The following is a 22,914-nucleotide window of genomic DNA, read 5'->3' as shown; positions in this document are numbered from 1 at the left end:
TGAATGAATAAATAACATATTTCAATGGTAGTTTCTGGTCTTGTACTTTATTTTATTTATTTGACTGAAGTTTTTTGTTGCTATTCTAGTAAATGGTGAGGGAGAAGCTTGCTACTAAAGTGTGTAATTTCTAAATGGTTATTTTAAAAATTATGTTGGAAACTTTTTCTCCTATAGAAAATCATCTCAAAGTATAAGGTAATATATTTGTTGGTGGGGGAAGCATTTTATATCTCTGTAATACAGTGACACTTGTATCTTTGATCTTTACAATGACACTTGTATCTTTGATTTTTATTACCCATCGTTCTTTTTTAGAAAAATCACCTCATGCATTTAAAAAAAAAAAAACTTTAAAAAATTCTTTGTAGTCTTTACAGTAGGGAAGTTTTGTTCACATGTATTTGAAGAGTGCATGAAATAAGGTTTGTTTCCTTCTTTTATGCTTTTATAATGTGCCAAGATAGTGAGGGGTTCTTAATGAGTAGATTTATGTAATTTAGGTTAAGGCATGTACTTTTTTTCCCCCCAAGGGTTTTAATATAATTGCAAAATTCCTCTTTAGAAAGATCATATCAAATTTACATTTTCTTTCTTCCAACCCCACTTCATTCTTGAATCTGATGGGTTAAAAAAAATTGATTCTTTTATTGAATATTTCTAAGTTCAAACATCTTTTCAAATGTTTTACATGTGTCACTTGTTCATGTACTTCATCCATTTTTCTGTTGAAATTTTATCTTACTAATATATAAGTGTTCTTTGTAAAAGACACCTACCATTTTTGGTATTTGGTGAATTGTTTTCTTTTCTGTGCAGTTTTGTAAGACACTTTAGAGACTGAAGGGTGTGAAGGCTCTGAATTTTTATTTATTTGTTTAATTTTGCGATGGAGTTTCCTTCTTGTTGCCTAGGCTGGAGTGCATGGTGCAATCTTGGCTCACCGCAACCTGCACCTCCCAGGTTCAAGCGATTTTCCTGCTTCAGCCTCCCAAGTAGCTGGGATTGCGGGCTTCCACCACCAAGCCTGGCTAATTTTTGCATTTTTAATAGAGACAGGGTTTCACCATGTTGGCCAGGTTGGTCTCAAACTCCTGACCTCAGGTGATCCGTCTGCCCCAGCCTCCCAACGTGCTGGGATTATAGGCGTGAGCCACAATGCCTGGCCACCTCTGGATTTTTTAACATAGACCTTTCTTTTTGTCTGTTGCTATTCCCAGTTGGAGAGTTGAGCAAATATTTCTATGTAAGGCTAATTAGTCTAAGTAATAGGTGTGTCATCGTCATAAAGTTGTAAGTTTTCTTGTGTATCATAAAATTTTTCAAGAGATATTCCTCTGACTCTCCAAGACTGAAACCAGCATTGCAGCAGCAGTTCAGCAGCAATTCTAGAAGAGGAGGGGAAAATCCTGTGCCGACATATTTTTCTGACTGTTGCTGCTATCTTTGGTCTTTTCAGGAACTTGCCATTTTAAACATAATTCACTGTTTTGACTGTGTTATGTATGATTTCATCCCCATGCACATTCACATGAAAAGTGAGTTGTCTAACCCTCGGCTATGTTTCCATTTATTTTCAGAGTATTCACATACTGGAGAGGACTGCTTCCTCTAGCACCGAGCCCTCCGTAAGTCGGCAATTGCTAGAACCGGAGCCCGTCCCCCTCTCCAAGGTCAGTGATGGAATGCAGTGCTTTCTCTGCTGGCATGATGCCTGCTCTGGGGCCAATTGAATTTGAATAACTTTTATACCTGACTCCCCTAAAATAGCTGTGATGCCAGTTGTAGGCAACTCTTTGCACTTTTTCTGCTTCCAGTGAGTAGAGTTTCTCTGCCCTTTGTAAGAGAGAACAGAGAATGTGTACTTTGCTGGGATTTGCAGGATTACATACAAAGGTCCAAAATTCTCTTTAAGGGAAGAAGGAAAAAGAAGCTATTGCCTTCCCTGTTGGAGATAAAAACATATTTCTATGCCCAGCTAATGGAAAATTTAAAAAACTGCATCCAGCAATAAAAATAATAACAGCTACCATTATTGCCCATGTACTGCATCGCCAGACACTATGAGAAGTATTTAAATATATTATCCCATTTAATATAGTTCTTATAAGTAGCTCCACACACACAGTGTAGGTATTTATCACATTTTACAAATATGGAAACTGAGAGTTCGTAACTTGCCCATAGTAAATAAATAAATAAACTATCAAGGATTATAGCAGAGCAAGAATTCAAACTTAGATTTGTCCCAACTCCACAACCAATGCTTGTCAGCTCTTCCCGAGCTGCAAGGTAGAACAGTACCTATGCGGAGGGGCTGTTGTATATTCTGGCTTCTAGGCTCCTTCTCACATCTGGTCTTCCTAGCAGTGAGCTCATCAGAGAACAACTGCAGATTATTTATAAGACCTTTTCTGTGTCATGGGAGCCAGTGTTCCCTCCCCTTCAGCCTGCTCTTCCTCAGACTGGGGAAACATTAAATTCACATATGTCTAAAACGTAAAAATGATAGGGAAAAGTTGAAGAGATACCATCCTACTCCTGCCCATCCCTCCCTGAGATTTTCAATGGGCTTCCTCCTTTATTGAGAAATTCTGAAAATAGAATGCATACAGACTTTGAATTCCAGTATAAAAATAGCACTTTATACCCAGAGATGGTTAATTTCTAAATATGTAAAACCGATCATTACACCTTGCTTTTCTATATTAAACATAATCCTTTTAAAAAAGAACACTTTGCTACCCAACTGTTACGGAATATATACACTTGAACCTCTTTAAACTGTAAAGATATTACAAGCTATAAAGTTTATTCTGTCAGACAAGAATAGACTGCTAAACCGCAGAAAGCAGGGAGTTATTAAAGTGTAAAACATAACTTAGAGATAAAAAGTGGTCTTGACTTCCATTTGAATAGCAAATAGAGACTGTATACATGGTAAATATAATATAACTGGTAATCTCTTTGAAATAGGAATTCTCTCTTATAGTTAGCTAAAGGAAATAGAGAACAAATAAAAGGGCAATGGAAAAAGGTAGCTAAAATTTATTGAGCACCTACTTTGTGCCAGGCACTGGATTAGAACATGTATTATCTCACTTAGCCCCCAACTCGTTGAAGTGCATATCAATGTTGTTTTTACTTACTGATAATTATGGCATAATTTTCCAGGCATGAAGACTTGGTCTAACAGCAATTCTTCCTAGAAGGAGGTGGTTGTTAGCCCAGCTCACAGCAGCTGGGGCTTGGGTCCACTGGCTTGATATAAAGGGATCTGGGTAGGGTACATACAGCATCTACTTCCCATTACTTCTCCATGTTGTTGCCCATTTAGATCTTGCTGTAGGACTACTAAACCCTGGTTGTGTTGCTGTGTCAGTAGACACCACATCTCTTGGGGCCTCATGAAATCAGAGGGCCATATCTAACCCAGATACCATCGCATCTCACCATCTCTCGGCCCCTTTGAGAGATGGGCTTCCTGGGCACTGGTTAGTAGTGGAAGAATTTTTTTTTAAGTACACATTGTCCTGATCAGGATTTGTTGCAATCCTAAGCTTGATGCATTCACCTGCTAAAGCATTTTTATGTACCCACACACACTCACCAGCATACATCTGCACACGTGTGCACATACAGTTTACCTTCAGAAAGGAAATGTCTCTATTTTTTCCAAATGAAAAAACTTGGGCAATTATAGCATTACTGTCTGTTCTTATTTATTGTTATTAGGGTAAAAGTATTTTTAAAACTTATAATACCAATAATATGTATATATCTGACACGTCAAGTACTGACATGATCACATTATGGCTTTTAGCTCTGTTTCTGTTATAAGTAAACCCAGGAAAATTGGAGACTTTTAAGCAGAAAAAATATCAACTGAAATTACAAAAAGAAATGCTTCAATTTTCGGAAAATAATTTTAATTTTCTTAAGATAGTCCTAGTCTACTAAGCATAGAGGGAGAAATTTTAACATAATGGAAAATAGAACATAGATGAGTCGTTTCATTCTTATACACTTTATTTGTAACATTATCCACAGCATTTATAATTGAAATAGGGAGAACATTGTCTGCTCTGGTTTTATCTTTTGCCTCTGTCAGTTTGACAGCATATTTAATTGTGAGAAGTATAGTAGGACTCTTTTCTCTTTCTTTTACTGGACTTAGTAATATTGCATCAGACTGAATAAAATTATTTGCTCAAAGCTGTCACATCTATGTTTAAGAAATACATGTTAACTTTTTGCCTTTCTATCTTATCTCTTTTTTTCTCCCTTCTGAAGTTAAACTCCCAGAGAAGAAAAAAACACTGTGATAGAAATCAGTAGCCGTACATGAGAATGATACATTAGATTTTGGGGACTCTGGGGGAAAGGGTGGGGGGTGTCGAGGGATAAAAGACGACACATTGGGTACAGTGTATGCTGCTTGGGTGATGGGTGCACCAAAATCTCAGAAATCACCACTAAAGAACTTATTCATGTAACCAAACACCACCCGTTCCCCAAAAACCCACTGAAATAAAAAATAAAAATGTATAAAAAGAAATTAGTAGTTAATAGCCATTACTACAATCTGAGTTTAGTCAGAAGAAAACTTGCAAAGCTCTGCACTTATTAAATGTTTCCATTTTCACAAGTTATACAGAATATTCTTCATCATCCACACACACACACATACAGTCAATCAAAGATGAACACCAGCTTCCAAATAAATCTAGCCAGAAATACAAATATTATTCTTCTAGAGATACTATCCATGGATGCAGCTACTGAAAATAGAAATGCCACTAAATATGGTGGATATCTCTCTAAGAACAGAGAGAGAGCTCTAATGAATGTATTTACACATAGATGGAGATTATTTTGTGGAATATAGTGGTCATCTACCTTTCTGTGTGAGTCAAAAGCCACAGGCATTAGAGTTTTTATAAGAGCCTACTGGTTTCTCCTATTATTCTAAACATTATTCATAAACAGCACTAACTTGTTGAATTGCAGTTCACTACTAAGAAATGCAACCCAGAGGCTCCCAGGGGCATGTGTATCTTTGAAAGCACGAAGTTCTTTGGTGTGTCTTTGGTGAGCAGGTGTCTTATGTGCGCTTTGGAATGCACGCAAGCCTTCCTGAGAGCAACCGTGACCACAGCGCTGTTATTCCCTGTTAATAGCAGGTTCCAAGCCACTTGAGACAATAGCAGCCTTTCCATTTCTACACAGAAAACCAGGTCCGTGCACTAATTGAACATTTGTCATCAAAATAGTCTTATTTTGAAACTTTATAAAGTGCCTCTGTGCCCGGGGATTCACTGTCTGGAAAAATGCATTTTAAACATCCTGAATACAGGCAATCGAATTTCCATCCTACCCCAAACAGACAAGGTGGCTCCACCGAGTCTCTGATGGACCCCACTTACCTCTAGGTCTACCTGGGAAGCTCTTTTTAACTTCAGTTAAAAGTGCATAGCTGTGTTTGATGTTAGAATTTGCTCCAGAATGTTGTTCATACTTCTTTCTGGTGGGCCTAGTACTGCTTCAAAAGCAACTTCTACTTAAGAATCTGCTTTAAGTGTGTCATCAGGCACTGTGAAACGTGATTTGTTTCTCTTCTTTTCTCTCAGGAAGCTGACAGCTGGGAAATTATAGAAGGGCTGAAAATAGGCCAAACCAATGTCCAGAAACCAGACAAACATGAAGGCTTTATGCTGAAGAAAAGAAAATGGCCTTTAAAAGGCTGGCACAAGGTAACATTTTTATCATATTCAGGTTCAGATCGTCTTCATAAATAAAGAAGATCTTATTTGCTATCATGAGGTGGGAAACTAACAATATGACTCTATGCGTAAAACTAGCTTTTTTTCCTTTTTTTTTTGAGACAGAGTCTTGCTCTGTTACCCAGGCTGGAGTGCAGTGGCATGATCTCAGCTCACCGCAGCTTCCGCCTCGCAGGTTCAAGCGATTCTTCCACCTCATCCTCCTGAGTAGCTGGGACTACAGGTGCATGCCACCATGCCTGGCTAATTTTTTTTATTTTTAGTAGAGACAGGGTTTTAGCCTATTGTCCAGGCTGGTCTTGAACTCCTGGCCCCAAGTGATCCGCTCACCTCAGCCTCCCAAAGTCCTGGGTTTACAGGTGTGAGCCACCACACCCAGCCATAAAACTAACTTTTAAGGCCTTATTTTAACCACATGGATTGTAGTCTATTATACTTAACAGAGACAGATCTGTAATATACATATGGAGGGAAAAAAATACGTGATATTTAAAATCCAGTTTGTATATATTGTTGTCTGATTTACTTTTTTCACTTAAATTAGTATAGATAAGTTCTCATTAAATACTCTTTGAAATATGAGGTATTTTAAATGCATGCATGTATCACTTTAGATGGATCTATATTATATATCCCACTGCTATTGAACTAATTCCTTCTTGCTGGATATGTAAGATATGCCTCATTTTTTACTATTGTGATGTGATGAATATCCTTACACATGAACTTCTATTTAGTTCTTTGGGATAAATTCCTAGAATTATTGTTACCAGTACAAACTACAGCTGGAAAATCACTGATCCCAGAAGTTTGTTTACTGCTCTTTAAAGTCTACAGTTTATTCCTCTCCTTCCTCGCAATATCCTTATCCTATCTCTCAGTTTTAATGATGGAGAAAGTATTTTTTACTGCATTTTACCATTACTCAACTAGCAAGGATTCTGTCATACTAAGGAGGAGAAAGTTGCCGGACATTTTCAGTTTAAACTCTCTTTTTTCTTTTTTTGAGACAGAGTCTCACTCTGTCGCCCAGGCTGGAGTGCAGTGGTGAAATCACACCTCGTTGCAACCTCCACCTCTCGGGTTCAAGCGATTCTTCTGCCTCAGCCTCCCTTCCCGAGTAGCTGGGACTACAGGCGCACGCGACCATGCTTGGCTAATTTTTTTTTTCTTTGGTATTTTTAGTAGAGGTGGGATTTCACCATACTGACCAGGCTGGTCTCAGACTCCTGACCTCATGATCTGCCTGCCTCGGCCTCCCAAAGTGCTGGGATTACAGGCGTAAGCCACCACGCCAGTTTAAACTCTTTAGTGGGCCACCCAGTATCCTCTTTGAAATCAGTGGAAGAATAAATCTATATACTTGGCACATCTGCACGTGGATTTCATCTCAGGGCAGATACATTTATTGGCCCAAATGGCCAGTGGTGGCTGCCCATTGGCTCAATGCAGGGAGGTTGTGTATGTTAACTTCCTTGAGGAAACATTTTATGTGTTTTAAGGGAAAGACTTAAAAATGAACACATGGGAAATGTTGCCCCGGTCCCCTGTCTGTGAAAGTCCCTTCTTCCTTGTCAGAAACTATCTTTCCTGAACCCATAGTATTATCATAGTGCCAAGGACTTGCCCTCGCTGTTGTTCTTCCTGAGATTTTTGCCAACTGGCCATCCTCCTTCCTAAGATCACCGTTGCCTTTCATTCTGACCTTACCTCTTTGTGTTTCCCCAAATTGATGGCCTTGCTAATTTCTTTCCTTATGATATGCTATAAGTGATCTCTGCTGAAATTCTTTGATAGACAGACATGGAAACACAGGAAAAAGCGGTCAAAGAAACAAATTTTGTATGAATTGCTGACTTTCAGTCCATGATTCAGCAAAACTGGCTGTGGTTTGGCAGCAACTTTCTAGACCGTGCCTTTGAACATTTTGCTACATAAATAACAGAGGGCCTGCTTTGCACTGTTGTCTTTTCTCCTGATCTCTGCAACCACCATGTGTTTATTCAGATGTCAGCCCATTTGATTGACCAAGTTAAGGGCAACTGATTTTAATCAAGTGTTTTTCAACTGTAGAGACTCTTTTTTCCAGTGCTGACTTGTTGTCCTGCAGAACCTGAAACAAAGGGGTTTCAGTGGCCTTCTGTGAGTCCTATGCAGAACTCATAGGGGTGCTCTGTGCAGAACTCATAGAAGGCCACTGTACTCACAGAAGCAGATCCCGGATCCTGACTACCTGCCATCTCAGCAGCTAAGAGGTCCCAAATCACATAAAAACTTTCCAGCAGAGTAATTTTCCAGGAACAGAAAGATTCCTTGCATCTGTAGAACTAGAGGGCACAGGACCCATTCTTTGACCGGGCCCTGGGAACTGTTTGTTCTCTTGTGAATTACCCATGGAAGAAAAATCAACAGCTGAGAGTTCCTGAGTTTGTAGAGCAAAAATGGGCAAATCCATTCAGACTGGACTAGGATTATCTTGGAGGAGACAAAAATTGCCAAAAACCTCTCTCTTTTTTTACCCTTAATGTAGTTCAGAAATAATTTTCAGCCTCTTTGATTAATGGTAGAATGCAAACATTTGCTAAGTAGAGATGCAAGCATATTGCTAAGCCCACTTAAATTTTCCAGATAATTCATTATTCATAGATTCAGTCCATTGGCTTCTGTAATGGACATGAACATTTTCAGGAATTATCTGTGGTATCCGGGGAAAATTCAGGAGTGTGTTCACAGTGAAAAATTCCCTGTAGACGTGTACAGAGCTCCTTATATAGTCACTGTGATCATTTCTCACTTTGAAAAACATCCCAATGTGGTTCATTCAGAGGATTGTAGCTTCAGGTCCTCAGATTCCTTCTCTGTTAAGAAAAATCATGGTGAAAAGACTCCATCCCCATTGGATTATGTATAAAAGAATCTTGATGGTTAACAGTATAGAACTAGAGCTCTTATCTCCTTGCCATTTAATGTGACTGACTGTGGCCAAATGCACTGAATCCAGATACATTAAAATGATCAAACATATTGATTAATAAATGCCAAGCAACATTAGACCCACATTTGTGAATGTTTTATATAATTCAAAATACAGACAGTAACTGGGGGTGTTTGGTTCTTGCAGCGTTTTTTTGTCCTGGATAATGGAATGTTAAAGTATTCAAAGGCACCACTCGATGTAAGTAGCACACAGGACATGTTTCAAAGATTGATTCTGAATTCTGCTTGAAGTGAGTAAACACTGTAATTGTACAAGCCTTGTGCCATAGTTACCAGCTTTGTGCATGTCTGGGCCTGTAAGATTTCACAAGCTCCCAAACCTCCATGTTCTAAAGTGTTTTAACCTAGTGCATGAAGATTTAACTATTTTGATGTGTGTTATTAAAAACAGAAGCTTAAACCTTAAAAGTGACACTTGAGTAAAATCACCTTCTGTCACTTGGAGAGAAAACCCAAATGGGCTTTTTTTCTGCATCTCCCAATAAACTCTGCTTTATGTGTGCTGCTTTGTTCTTGTCAATGTCCTTTTTTTTTTTTTTTTTTTTTTTTTTTTTTTTTTTTTTTTTTTTGAGACGGAGTCTCACTCTGTATCCCAGGCTGGAGTGCAGTGGCCGGATCTCAGCTCACTGCAAGCTCCGCCTCCTGGGTTCACGCCATTCTCCGGCCTCAGCCTCCCAAGTAGCTGGGACTACAGGCGCCCGCCACCTCGCCCGGCTAGTTTTTTGTATTTCTTAGTAGAGACGGGGTTTCACCGTGTTAGCCAGGATGGTCTCGATCTCCTGACCTCGTGATCCACCCGTCTCGGCCTCCCAAAGTGCTGGGATTACAGGCTTGAGCCACCGTGCCCGGCCGTCAATGTCCTTTTAAAAACTATCTTACAAATCTTATTTCTAGGTCATATGTCTTTTTATCTTGGCGATCCCAATTCACAAAAATTATTCCAAATTGTTTTTATTTAGTATACAAAGGAGTAGTTTGCATGTAACACTGGAAAATTCCTTCCTTCATCATTGTGGTGTGGGGAAGTAACAGAAGTCTCAGGTTTCAGTTTTGTCCCCATCTCTGCCATTGAATCAGCCATGTCCTTGATCAGAGGAGCAGCCAGAAGGAAGAGCCGGCTGCTCCCTGCTTTCTGCTCCCAGCTGCCCCGTTCTGCCTCAGCAGCTGTCTGCCAGCTGATTACTCAGGGATGTTCTGTGTTATAGGTCAAAGATTGACTGCAGTTATTTTAGGACCACTAAAGATGGGAGAATATAAGCTGTGCAATCTAGAATTATGAAGAATTAGCATTACATTCTATGCCAAGACAGGAATAAGATGAATAGTCTTATTTATAAAAATTGGTGTGAAGTCACTTCAACATCAACTATCCTAGAACCTAATCCATAGAACCTTAACTATTTTGTTTGTTAAGGAGTTATATGTAGTATTCCACTTCCCATAGATAAGTTAAAGATTACCTTGAGTTCACTTAAATCCAGTACAGAAATATCAAATCATATATCCTTTCAGCCTATTTACTAGTCTTTTGATTTCAGATTCAAAAAGGAAAGGTCCACGGGAGCATAGATGTCGGACTGTCAGTCATGTCAATTAAAAAGAAAGCTCGAAGAATAGACCTTGACACAGAAGAGCACATCTATCATTTGAAGGTGAAATCACTTTTCAACAGTTTCTCTGCCATTATCAGGGGAAACCATTTGCCTACACCAGTGGTAGACAGGAGAGTGATTTTACAATTACTTTCTCCACTTGTTCATTGTCTTAGGTGAAATCTCAGGACTGGTTTGATGCATGGGTGTCCAAACTGCGACATCATCGGTTGTATCGTCAGAATGAAATTGTGAGATCACCAAGAGATGCTAGTTTTCACATATTTCCTTCAACTTCCACAGCTGAATCCTCACCAGCTGCTAATGTTTCTGTAGTGGATGGAAAGGTATGATTTTGTTCTATAAAAACCAGCCTGAAAATTGCTTAGAAAATTATGCAAATTTTGGCCAGGCACGGTGGCTCACGCCTGTAATCCCAGCACTTTGGGAGGCCAAGGTGGGTGGATCACCTGATGGCCAGGAGTTCGAGACCAGTCTGGGCAACATGGTGAAAACCCCATCTCTACTAAAAACACAAAAATTAGTCAGATGTGATGGTGCACACCTGTAATCCCAACTACTCGGGAGGCTGAGGCACGAAAATTGCTTGAACCTGGGAGGCGGAGGTTGCAGTGAGCCATGATTGTGCCACTAGTGAACAGCCTGGGCAATACAGCAAGACTGCATCTCAAAAAAAAATTAAAAAAGAAAATAAAAAAGAAAATTATGCAAATGTGTAACTGAGTCTCATTTGGGAAAACCAGAAAGAGGAGGTTTGCTTTGTAAACTAACACTCAGAAGACAGCAGTGACATTTGGCATGAAAGTTAATTGCAAGTATAAATTAGGCCGAAATGTGGATCACCAAGAGAATTAGCAGTTATTTTTCCATTTTATGAATGGACTACCTTCTAACTTTATGTGGCTTTGTAGGAATACTAGGAAGTAAGTTAACATTTATTTAATCAACATTCAGAAATCAGATGTCTTCCCGCATGGTAATAAGAAGACCTCAAAATCTTGAAAATGAAACTTGCTTTTGTGTCTTGATCTATAATACATACATGAGAAGCTATGAAATTTCCCCATGAAGTAATTGCATGTGAGCTCAAAAATGTGACAGTAGTATAAGTAGTAGCCTACTTAAGTGATCAGGCACTGTGTTAAGCATTTGGCACTCATTCCTCTCTAATCTTTCAAATAACCAAAGTTCAGAGACAGGAAAAAATTTGTCCAGAAGTGACATAGCCATTAAACAGCTGAGCCAGGATCCAAGTCCACGTCTGTTTCCAAAATCAGTGCCCTTTCTATTTTTACCAGGTGCCAGACTAAGGGAGGCTGACCTTGTTCTCTGGGCTGAAATAAGAGTTCACTTCTGTGTTGATGAAAAGCAAGAGATGTTGTTTGTTAAAAAAAATCAAGGTTAAGTCAACAGACATGAAAACAGCTGTTTCTGCCTTAGATTCAATGATTAAGTTTCCTGAAACCTAGCGCCACTGCACTGCGCAGGGGTGCGCCAGCTTTACACTTGGCACTTGAAATTGAGGGCAGAGAGGGTGAGGAAGCTGGTTGCCACAGTACGTTGTGTTCAAGAACGTTCCAGTGAAGATTCTGCTTTTCTTTATTTGCTTACACAGGAATGTATGTCATACATAGGTCCAAGTTTCCTTTGCAAACCACTGGAAAACCTCATACAGTAACTGCAATACTAACCAAATCAGATTAAATGAAACATTACTATATTCAGTTTTTGTTATTTTAATGGCAATTTTCATTAGAACCTATTAACTATGTTAAAATTATCTCAAACCTCACATTATTTATTTTTTTTTTCTGTTTTTTATTTGTATTTATTTATTTATTTATTTATTTATTTATTTGAGACAAAGTCTCACTCTGTCACCCAGGCTGGAGTGCAGTGGTGTGCTTTTGGCTCACTGCAGCCTCCTCAACCTCCTCCTCCTGAGTTCAATCAATTTACCTGCCTCAGCCTTCTGAGTAAGCTGGGATTACAGGCACCTACCACCACACCCAGCTTATTTTTAGTAGAGACAGGGTTTCGCCATGTTGGCCATGCTGGTCTCAAACTCCTGACCTCAAGTGATCTGCCCACCTCAGCCTCCCAAAGTGCTGGGATTACAGGCCAGATTACACACCTGGCCTTAAACCTCACATTATTCCATTCTGGTTGCAGCCTTGCCAAGGACTGTTTAATTATCTTTTCTCTAGGAATAGGATATTGGATTAACCCTAATACCAACCAGTTCTGAAATAAGAAAGGGAGTGAACCATCTGCTCAGGGCATCAGGAAGGTTGGGAACTTACAGATGCCCAAGAAAGTGCCGAGTTTCTCTGGCCTCCTGTGTTCTCACCAGAGAACTAAATCCTAGATTTAGTCCACGTTAAATGAGAAATGTATTCCAAATAGATCTTTAAAAAATATAAATTGTTTATTCTTTGGTTCATCCAGCTTCTGCCTACATCATTGGCACAGAGTATTGATGAAAATATATTATTTTTATCTCCTATGTATTAAATTTATTAAAATATTTATTAAATTTATTGATGAAAATATGTTATTTTCATCCCTTATTTATCAAATAACTTGGGTGATATCTGAGAATGGAAGACTAAAATCAAATCCTCCCCACTGTTTGCCTTGAAATAAGAAACTTCTTCAGCTCTGGTTTTCAAAACAGATCTGTTACTCTGGTTAATGACATACCTCTAAGATCTACTCAGTGAAACATTTCCATTACATTTATCAAAATGCAATAAAGAGTAAAAAGAGCTTTTTATCATTTTGCCTGCCTTCTACATATCAAATTATGAGCCTCCTGAATGTTAATTGGTTTGTGGCCCTCTGTGGGGAATAAATAAGCCTGAGTTTGCTAAGAATGTGCGTCATTCACTTTGTAATGATTTAGAAGAGACACAATTCAGTTGTAGTTGAATATTAAAGTCAACTATAAAGTTTTAAAATTCTTTCAGTTTTTTAAGAAATAAGTTTCTTCTTTTTCACTGTTTCCTGCAGTCACCTTAGTATCTCTATACTTAATACAATTTTCACATATTTCACATAAAATCTTTTTAATGAAAAGTCTGTAGATAATAACTTTAATGGAAAGCTATGGATAATAACTTGCCACGACTGTCTTTTTATAAATAATTTTCAATATGAATTCAAGGCATTGCAAGGTTGCTTACTGGTGGATAATGTGTTTAGGAATCACATGTGGTTGAGGAGACCCTGAGTGGTCATAAGGGTGCAGAAATCTTTTGGAAAGGAAAGACAAATCATGAGTTGAGAGTACTGCCGTAAGGACACTGCACATACAACTTACTGAGTGATTAAAAATTACTGGGAATTTGAGTTGGCAGGTCCTTGTGACTATGAGATACAACACACTTAAATGTTGTCCTTCACTGAATGATGGAGGTGGCAACTTAATGAGAGGTTGTTGTTTAGGAATGTCGCCCTCACTAAGCACAAACCACATTAAGCCAAGAAGCTTCTTCCATGTTTTGACTGTGCATTTTCTTCCTTTCTTTGTTAATACGGCTTGAGGATACTTGTATTTTTTAATCATTGAAATGTACTGTTTCATAACCATACAATTCATCTTTGTTTGCCGTAGATGCAACCAAACAGCTTTCCATGGCAGTCCCCTTTACCATGCAGCAATAGCCTCCCTGCAACCTGCACGACTGGCCAGAGTAAAGTGGCAGCCTGGTTACAGGACTCGGAAGAGATGGACAGGTGTGCGGAAGGTTAGTTCTTCCCCTGTGTGGCCTGAGAGTCAGCCAAAACCAAACAAGAAACCAAACCTAAAGCGGTGAATTATGAGTGCTACATCTTTTACCCTGATTGCCTTGATCGCCTTGACCTTTCCTTGCTCTTACTTTTTCTCCTCCTTGTTCTTATCTTTATGCACCAGCTCCTTCTCTCTGCCGTGACTTGGGCTCCTTACCTGCCAGTTCTCCTGCACCCTCACAGCAGTTGAATCTGGTTCTTGCCTTTCCCCTGACTTCTACCCACTTCAGCCTTCTCTCCTTGTCTCTTCACCAGTTCCTTCTGGCTTCTTTAGCTCTGGAACCTGGGGCAGTCACACAGAAGAGCAACCCCCGAGGAGAGCCTATGCTGCCCACAGCCCAAGAATCACTGCTCTGTCTTCCTCACTAGGTCACTTCCACAGCTGCCTTCTCTGCTGCTCTGTCTTGTGCACGGAGCAGGTGTATGTTTCCCGACAACTCGGCAATAAATGGCAAAGTTGTGAAATGCTGCATCTTATATCCACAGTTACCTGTTAGTGTGCTCCACTATGGATCAGTGATTCAATATTCTGAACCAATACCTGATTCCCTCACATTGCCATCTCTGAGCCTCTTCCTCTCTTCTTACCTTTACCTCCCTCGTAATTAACCAGAGCACAATGGTTCAAACTTGATGTACAGACCATTTCCATTCTATGAGAGTTTTCATTTGACCTTCAAAAGTGAGAAAAACAAGGGCAATGCAGAGAGTGTTTAATAAGTCTCAATTAGTTTATTTTTTTAGATGATCCTAAGATGATATTGGGCCTATTTTTTTTTTCAGATTATTTTTCCTTATAAAATTGTAATAAAAGCAGATATTAGATCACTTTTTTGTGTTCTCACTTAAAAAAATTAAAATTTGGTAATCTATGTTAGTGCTCCAACCAAAAGAATTTTTTCTTATTCTACCAGCATGTGGACTCAAAGTATGCAGCATTTTTTGTCGTTTTTATCAGCTTTCGGAGATACCCACATCCCAGACTTTATGTGAAAGTATGATTTCCTCTCTTTGTTATTGTAAATAGTGGAAGTGACAAAGAATGATGTAGCATGGTCCATGTGAAGGCTGTAGCGGGGTGATGAGACACGCACAATAAGTATTCCTTAGAGACCATTTCTGGCTTTCATAGAACTTTCTCATCTACCATCTCAGTAAGCAGGTAGGAGAGCTAAATACTACTATCACCACTGACAGATAAGGAAACTACAACTGAAAAATCTAAATTGATGTCTCCTTACACTTAGTTTGAGTCCTTGGCCTTAAATTGAACTATTCACAAACTTCTGTTTTCATTCTGTTAGAAAAAAGGTGGATATAATTTTGATGGTTTTCAGCCCCAATTCCAGATTTCTGTGCTTATATAGCACCATTTATATAGAATAATCACAATTATTAGAGAGTATGAATGTAATATTTGCTAGATAGAAAGCTCGAAATGAAAATTTTAGTAACTGACCACAAAAATAAGAAAAGTAACTCAATTTTTTTTTTTTTTTTTTTTTTTTTTTGAGACGGAGTCTTGCTCTGTGGCACAGGCTGGAGTGCAATGGTGCTATCTTGGCTCACTGCAACCTCCGCCTCCCTGGTTCAAGAGATTCTTCTGCCTCAGCCTTCCGAGTAGCTGGGATTACAGGCACCCACCATCATGTCTGGCTAATTTTCGTGGAGACAGGGTTTCACCATGTTGGCCAGGCTGGTCTTGAACTCCTGACCTCAGGTTATCTGCCCGCCTCTGCCTCCCGAAGTGCTGGGATTACAGGCGTGAGCCACCGCACCCAGCCCAATATTCTTGACCGTGTTTAATTTCACATATTAAAGGTCAGTTTTTTTTTTAAGAGTGATATTTTATTATATAGATTTTTGAATATTCTCTTGTTCTAAATGCACCAAAAAATGGAGAAAAAAAAAAAACCTAAAAGTCATTTCTTCATTCTAAATGTTAATTCAGACAGAATGAGTTGATGTCCAGGTGATGATGATGTTCCTGGACCATCGAATGCACTTTGAAAATCTGATTTCGTTAATATAATGTCTCTAAGAAATTTTAAAGTCATTCATTTCAACATTGTTAGCGAGCTAAATTAAAGAAAATATGTTTAACTGATTCTGTATTCCATCCTAGTTTTCTGAACTTGATTTTTACGCTACCCAAATTCCAGGTAACCACCTTCTAAAGCATGTTAGAGGAGCAGGTAGACAAGCTTCTAACAATGAAACCACAGGACTGCTGAAGTTCACTTGAGTGTGCTGCCCATGTGGCAAAAGCTATCAGAGCAGAAAAGGGATCACATACAGTGTGACGGAGAGTTTCATGGTTTCTGCACTAATAGCTGTTAACTTAGGAGAGTGAGCTTTGAAATATAATTAATGGTTTTTGGTTCTATACCAGCAAAGGGTGTTTTGTTCCCCCTGCCAGTGTCTTCATCATATAAACATGGATCTGCCTACTCATATTTGCCATAATTTGCATTGACCCTTTTTTTCAATCATCACCACTGCTCCCTAACCAATTTTAACATATTTTTATTTATGATTTCTTATTAGATCTCGCACATTGCCAGTCAAACCTTGTGGAACTTAGCAAACTCCTGCAAAATTTGGAAATACTTCAGAGAACTCAGTCAGCACCTAACTTTACTGACATGCAGGTAAACATATTCCTGCTGCTGGTAAAAGGACTAAGGATATTAATTTATAATCTTTATTGGGTTGTTCTATGAATATATAAGGTAATATTTAAAGATAGATAACTATGATACAGACATTTGTTTATATTCTGGAGTTATTTTTAATATTTTTTGAATCTCGGTGTCAGTGTGTTAATTAAGATGATTATTTTAAAATGTTTTACATTTGAATACACACTAGCCAGAATAAATAAATTCAGTATCTGAATTATTCTTCCGTGTTTGTGTTCTATTGGAAATGGTAGCTTTGAAGATATGCTTTAGATACTCTCAGAATTATTACTATCTTTTCATATAGAAAACAAAGCTAGAGATTTCCAATCCTGTATTTATTTTGTTTATCAGAAAAATATATTTTATAATTAAGTTCTTATCTCTGCTTTTAATGCCCACTATGCAACTAATACGCCTTTCTCTCCTGGCTGGTTTGCTTATAGGCTCTAACAGTGATCCTTTACTAACTTGCTGTGTTCTTGTCTATACCTGTATCATCTGTGTGAACTTAATAATACTTTGTTGCTTTTAACTATTTGTGTAATGTAGGCTAACTGTGTAGATATTTCAAAGAAAGACAAGCGGGTCACCAGACGATGGAGAACAAAAAGTGTCAGCAAAGATACAAAAATACAACTGCAGGTACAGATTTTACTTTTCCTTCATTCATGTTTCTACATAATTTTAAAGTACTAGTCTTTATACATCAGTTAATGCGCGTTAGATTGAAAGGGTAACTTAACTGCTTTAAAGCTGGCGCTTTTCAAACTCTCACATTGTCTAAAACAGTGGGAAATCTCTGTATTTTTCTCACTCTGGCATAAGTGGGAAGGATTTAAAAGAAAGGTTGAAATTATACAATATGTGTTCAAAATGGCATTTTATTCTCAATTATAGCCTTTGAACCATTAAAATATATTTTAACAAAAAGTTATCTTAAAAATCTAGATTGAAAATCTAGTGGGTTATAATGAACACTCATTTAAAAATACTAGATATTAAAAGAGGCTTTTATGTGTCAGCCTTGTCCAAATTTTTTCTATCAAGAAAAAGGGTAGGAGGTTCAATAGATTAGAAATCAACAAACCCAGATTCTAGTCTAATCACTGTGATTTTCTGGCAGTATAATTTTGTAAATTTCTGTTAAATTTCCTGAGCTTCCGTTTGCTCCTAAGTGATAGAGTTTATTTAATAAGCTCTGAATTCTCTTTCAACTGTAAAATTCTATGATCCTTCAAAAATAGATATTATTTGGCTTTCAACAATCACCTTAAAATCTGAACTAAATTCTTAAGAGCTTGTAATAAATGTACTTGAAATTTATTTGAAATAAATTACATATTTGAAATGAGTGACATTTTTAAAGTAAGATCCTTTTATATTGTTGTGTTTCAGTGATTCAAAATATGGTAGATTATGTCATAAACCATATTACTTTCAGATTTTTAAACTAGAATTTCCATTATTCTCATCCTGAATGCATATTATAAATGGCCCTTGTCCTGCACAGTCAAGATTAGACTTTATGATTTGACTCTTTAAAATTATTATACAAATAAATTTATATTCTAATGCAAAGATAGAAAGAAGTACTTTTCAGAATTCTTCAGTCCCTTCTGAATAATTAACAAAATAATTCTTCTCTAATTTTGACTTCATTAATAACATTCTTTGTATTACAATTCTGACTGTGTAAATAACAAACTGTTGCTTTGCTTGCTAATCTGATATATTTGAAAATAAATTTTCATAAGCACTAATACCTATTTTTTTTTATTTAGAATGTCTACCTTCAATGAACACAACTTTTTGTGTTCATTTGCTCAGTACGTTTCCGTGTGTTTTCCCCTCTGTTTATAAAATTAATACTGTAGGGAGAGATGTGCCAAGTGATTTCACAAGAAAATTACTTTAAATTGCTTTTGGCAGTTTTATTGGTTTTGAACTTGTGAGTGTCTAGTTTTGTTTGTTTGTTTGTTTTAAGTGTGGTGTCTGAGTCAAAGCCAAGAACAAGACTCATTTTTATAAGTAAAAGAATCATTCCCCTAAATAAAATAATTGAAGAAGGCCTGCATCACAAGAAAGAACACGTACATTTGTTAATAGATATTGTTTTAATCTTGTGTCTATAGTTTATGCTATTGACCACATTCTTGTTCAGAGCTGTTGTCTTGGACAGGTTGGTTCCCAGTGAGTTGTAGTGCAATGTCCCAGCTACCTTGCTGCATCTGGGAGCTCCACCGGAGACCCCAAATCACTATTTTTTTTTTCTGAAGGACACAGAATGCAACTGGAACTATACCACCTAGCCTCTCAGCCTGTGGTTTTACATAGACAGAAAAGTTATGAAGATTTTTTTGAGTCATCAGGAGAAAATGTCCAAAAAGCTAGAAAATACTCATTCATACTCCTGCCACATCTTTGGGTGGTTCATTTGTTTTTAAATTTTTATTTATGACTTGTGACTTTGCTAAGGATAATAAAATGGCCTTTGTAATTCTAGTTGAGTTATTTTTGAGGGAAATTGAAATCATCTAATCCCTCAAAGACACTCAAAGACAACTGCCTTTTCGAAGTGGGAGATTTAGTTCCAATTCCAAGAAGAAACAAATAAACTTAGGAATGGCAGTAAGCTGTTAATCATTCCCAGAGAAACTCCACTTCCACCTGGACTAAAACAAAAGGTATTTTAAGGGGAACACAGCAGAACTGGGTCCTATCCGTGGACCTTTTCTGCTTGCCCAAACCAACAGGTCTTGCAGGAGCCTCAGGATACTCGTTCTCTACTACTGGGAAGTTCCTCCAAGATCCTTCAAAATTCACACTTGGCTAGGGAATCATAAGTTCATCTAGGATGAGTATGCCAACATGAAAATCTTTACTACTCAGTATTTTGCCTAGAGAGAGGCATAGCATCTAATGTTACTCTAGTGGATTAAAGATACCCACCACTTTCTCCTTCCTTATACCCAGCTTTTTCCCCTCCTGTTTTAAATGTTTTGATAATGGGAATTCTATCTAATGAGTCCAAGCATTTGTTTTGAGTCAACGATCATCTCACCACTCGAACCACTTTCGCTGATGTTTCAGCCAATATGAGAGGCTCTCAAGTGGTGAGAGTTCATTTTCTGTCCCCGTCTTCTTCGTAACTAAGTACGACAGCCATTGGGAGGGTGCCCAGACCGTCCAGTGGTGGTGGTTGTGGTATTGTTGCTGCTGTTGTTGTTATCGATGTTGTGTTACTGAACTTTGTACTCAGTATTCCATAGTAGTTGTCATTTTGAAAAAAATTATAAAGTAGGTCATTAAAAAAATTGACCACAAGAAAGTTAAAATGAAAAACATGTTATACTGGATGTTTGATTGCTTATTCTTGTGTAGGTTAGATTGTGCTATTGATTTAAATGAGAAGGTTAAATTCTAGACCAGTATGGCCTTGTTTCTACTGGAAACTATTGGGTAGTTGGCCTCAGAAATTCCTATTATGTAACTCATGAAGTCAGCATTTGTCCTAGAAGGTTCTGTGGAGACTACCTTTTAGAAAAAGGATTTCTTCTTTCCTCCTTAACTTCGAACTTTCTGGTTCGAATAAAAATCTCAATACCATTTTGCAGTAACAATTCAGCTGTGTTTTAAATGAAGTAAGAGGAAGGCAAGAAGGAAATATTTTGAAAGAAAGAGCTGTTAGATCTCCTGTGTTGCTGATAATATGAATTAAATACTAGATCCCTGGACGTTGAAGGGAATGGGGAATAGTAGAAAGTACATAGTAGCAGACAGATGATCTTATGTTGCTCCTGTGTAGCTGTCCTGCATCTCATAGATGCTCAAATTACACTGAAGGCTGATAATAAGTTCTTCGTCCTTTTACTACATTAAGGAAGAAGGATTTTGTCTAGAAAATATTTTTGTGGAAAACAGATTATGTGTGTGTGTGTATGACAAACATATACGTATATGTATGCAGAAGACTTATGAAGATGGAAAATAAATAAGATTGTAATTTTGGAACTTTTTTGAAGATTTAAAGATAGAAAAATTTAAAATATTTTTCTGACATCCCAAAAAGACTAAAGCAGTCCTACTGTTTCTTCAATCTGGGCTGTTAGGAGATTCTAAGAAAGTATATCTTAATTATTTGGAAATGAAATTATTGCTCATGGCTGGGCAAGGTGGCTCATGCCTGTAATCCCAGCATTTTGGGAAGCCAAGGTGGGAGGGTCACTTGAGGCCAGGAGTTCAAGGCTGCAGTGAGCCATGATCATGCCACAGCACTCCAGCCTGGGCAACAGAGTGAGACCCTATCTCAAAAAAGAAAAAAAAAAATATTGCTCACAACCTTGAGGAGTCAGGGTCTGTCAGATGGAGGCAAAGTTGAATGATTAGAAGGAAATGTCATCATCCCTTAATCCCATCCACCAAGAGGAAAAAAACAAAATGAAAGAAAGCTGTAGGATTCTTCTACTGGTTTGTACATAGATGCGCATTACTAAATGAAAACTATGCTTTCAGGTTTTCGTAGTTGATTTTTATAGGCATTGTCCTCACTCACTGAGGAACTTAAGTTTTCTTTTCTGATCTTATGGGGTCTGCCATCTTCCTTGGAAAATTCTTAGACTTGAAAATCCCAGCACTGTTACTGATGTGGAGTCCCAGATAGTGAGCTGTATAATAGGAGATTAAGTAGGAAGTTGAAGAACCCTCATACCCTTCCCTTACTTTTTTTCTTCCAGTAAGAAATTAAAAAAAAAAAAAAATTCTGTCTGGCCATCAGGAGGCTCTCATTACAACCTGTTCATTTTAGCCTTCCTACATTATTTAATCAGTTTTTCCTGAACTTAGTTTTCCTGGCTACCATTTATTGAATACCTTTTGACTTCATATAACATGATATCATATGAATAAAACAGTATGCATATTTATTTTACCTTAAAATTGCAGGCTGTCCATCAGTTTATAACTCCGTCTCCTTTTGGGGTGTGAGTTATAGTCAGCAAATAGAATTCAGGTGTTTGAGTAATCTGCAATGACAGCAATGAACATTTCTCATAGCATGAATGCCCCTGTGAGCTCTTTTCGATGCTGATTTAAGAAAAGTCGACTTCAGTTAAAAACTGTCCCTCTCCTTGTCTGATTATCTTTCATCCTCCCATCTTCCATCCTTTCCTCCCCCGTCCTGTGTTTCCTCCCCCCTTCTCTTCTCCCATTCACTGTCAGGAAGGGCCACCTGTGAAGGGCCAGTTCAGCACAACTCGGCGCCGGCAGAGGCTAGCGGCAGCAGTGGCTACAACAGTGAGTGGATTTCAATCTCAAGTGGGAGTTTAATAAGAATGAAAACCTGTGTACAAGGGTGACCCCCTTGTCCTGATGGTGCCACTGGTGTGTGATGGTGTCACCTGTAGCCCAATCATGGCAGCATAGCTTTCGCATGTTCTCTGGCTGTCTTTGCATGGCAGGAGTCAAACACGGGTATTCCTTTTTACAGTGGAGAACTATTATATAATCCAGTTCTTTTGCTATACGTGAAGACATAATTTAAGTCAAATTTGCAAAATTGAGTGCAGTGCCCCATGATGTGAGCTTTCCTTAAATTATATTGTTTTTTTTTCTTTTTTACCATACTGATATTGGAACTTTTGCTAACTAATTTCTCTTTTCCTAAGAAAAGTCATGTTACTACAGACATAAATTGTGCTTTTTTTTGTAGCAGTGTGACTATTTGAAAAGGATGTGAGAATAAAGAAATGAGAGGGTAAGAAAAGGTGAATTTTGCTGTCATCTCTAAATGGCTACCCAAGTTACACTTAGCAAGGGAAAATTGTTTTCTGAAGAGAATATTGACATGAAAATTAGAAATTGTAGTGTGGAAATGACAAAAATAAAGACAGTTTTATGGTATTTAATCCATATCTAGAGGCTTTTTTTTTTTTTTTTTTCTGAGAGAAAATAGAATGGATATAAGGAGAGTAGAGAACATACTGAGGTAGATAAGGCAAATGGATAGTGAATGACTTGTCTACAGAATATAAAATAGAGTATCAAAAC

The 22,914-nt window shown here is 37.9% G+C and overlaps 1 protein-coding gene across 10 annotated transcripts in view; it reads left to right on the top strand.

Moving 5' to 3' along the window:
* Positions 1-22,914, top strand: part of OSBPL6 (oxysterol binding protein like 6) — a 209,423-nt gene that overhangs the window by 133,586 nt on the left and 52,923 nt on the right. For 4 of the 10 annotated variants that reach the window (XM_050750532.1, XM_050750531.1, XM_050750535.1 and 1 more), the window contains exons 4-12: positions 1,581-1,673; positions 5,631-5,753; positions 8,905-8,958; positions 10,319-10,432; positions 10,549-10,719; positions 14,010-14,142; positions 16,733-16,836; positions 17,419-17,511; positions 22,087-22,161. In XM_050750532.1, coding sequence (XP_050606489.1) covers positions 1,581-1,673; positions 5,631-5,753; positions 8,905-8,958; positions 10,319-10,432; positions 10,549-10,719; positions 14,010-14,142; positions 16,733-16,836; positions 17,419-17,511; positions 22,087-22,161 — 960 coding nt within the window. The remainder of the gene's footprint in view (positions 1-1,580; positions 1,674-5,630; positions 5,754-8,904; positions 8,959-10,318; positions 10,433-10,548; positions 10,720-14,009; positions 14,143-16,732; positions 16,837-17,418; positions 17,512-22,086; positions 22,162-22,914) is intronic. The other 6 variants (XM_050750539.1, XM_050750537.1, XM_050750536.1 and 3 more) reach the window with 3 other exon arrangements.

This window comes from Macaca thibetana, chromosome 12, assembly GCF_024542745.1.
Source record: "Macaca thibetana thibetana isolate TM-01 chromosome 12, ASM2454274v1, whole genome shotgun sequence".
NCBI classification, from domain to species: Eukaryota; Metazoa; Chordata; class Mammalia; order Primates; family Cercopithecidae; genus Macaca; species Macaca thibetana.
Note: the sequence above shows the minus strand (reverse complement) of the source record. Positions and strands in the feature narration are given on the sequence as shown.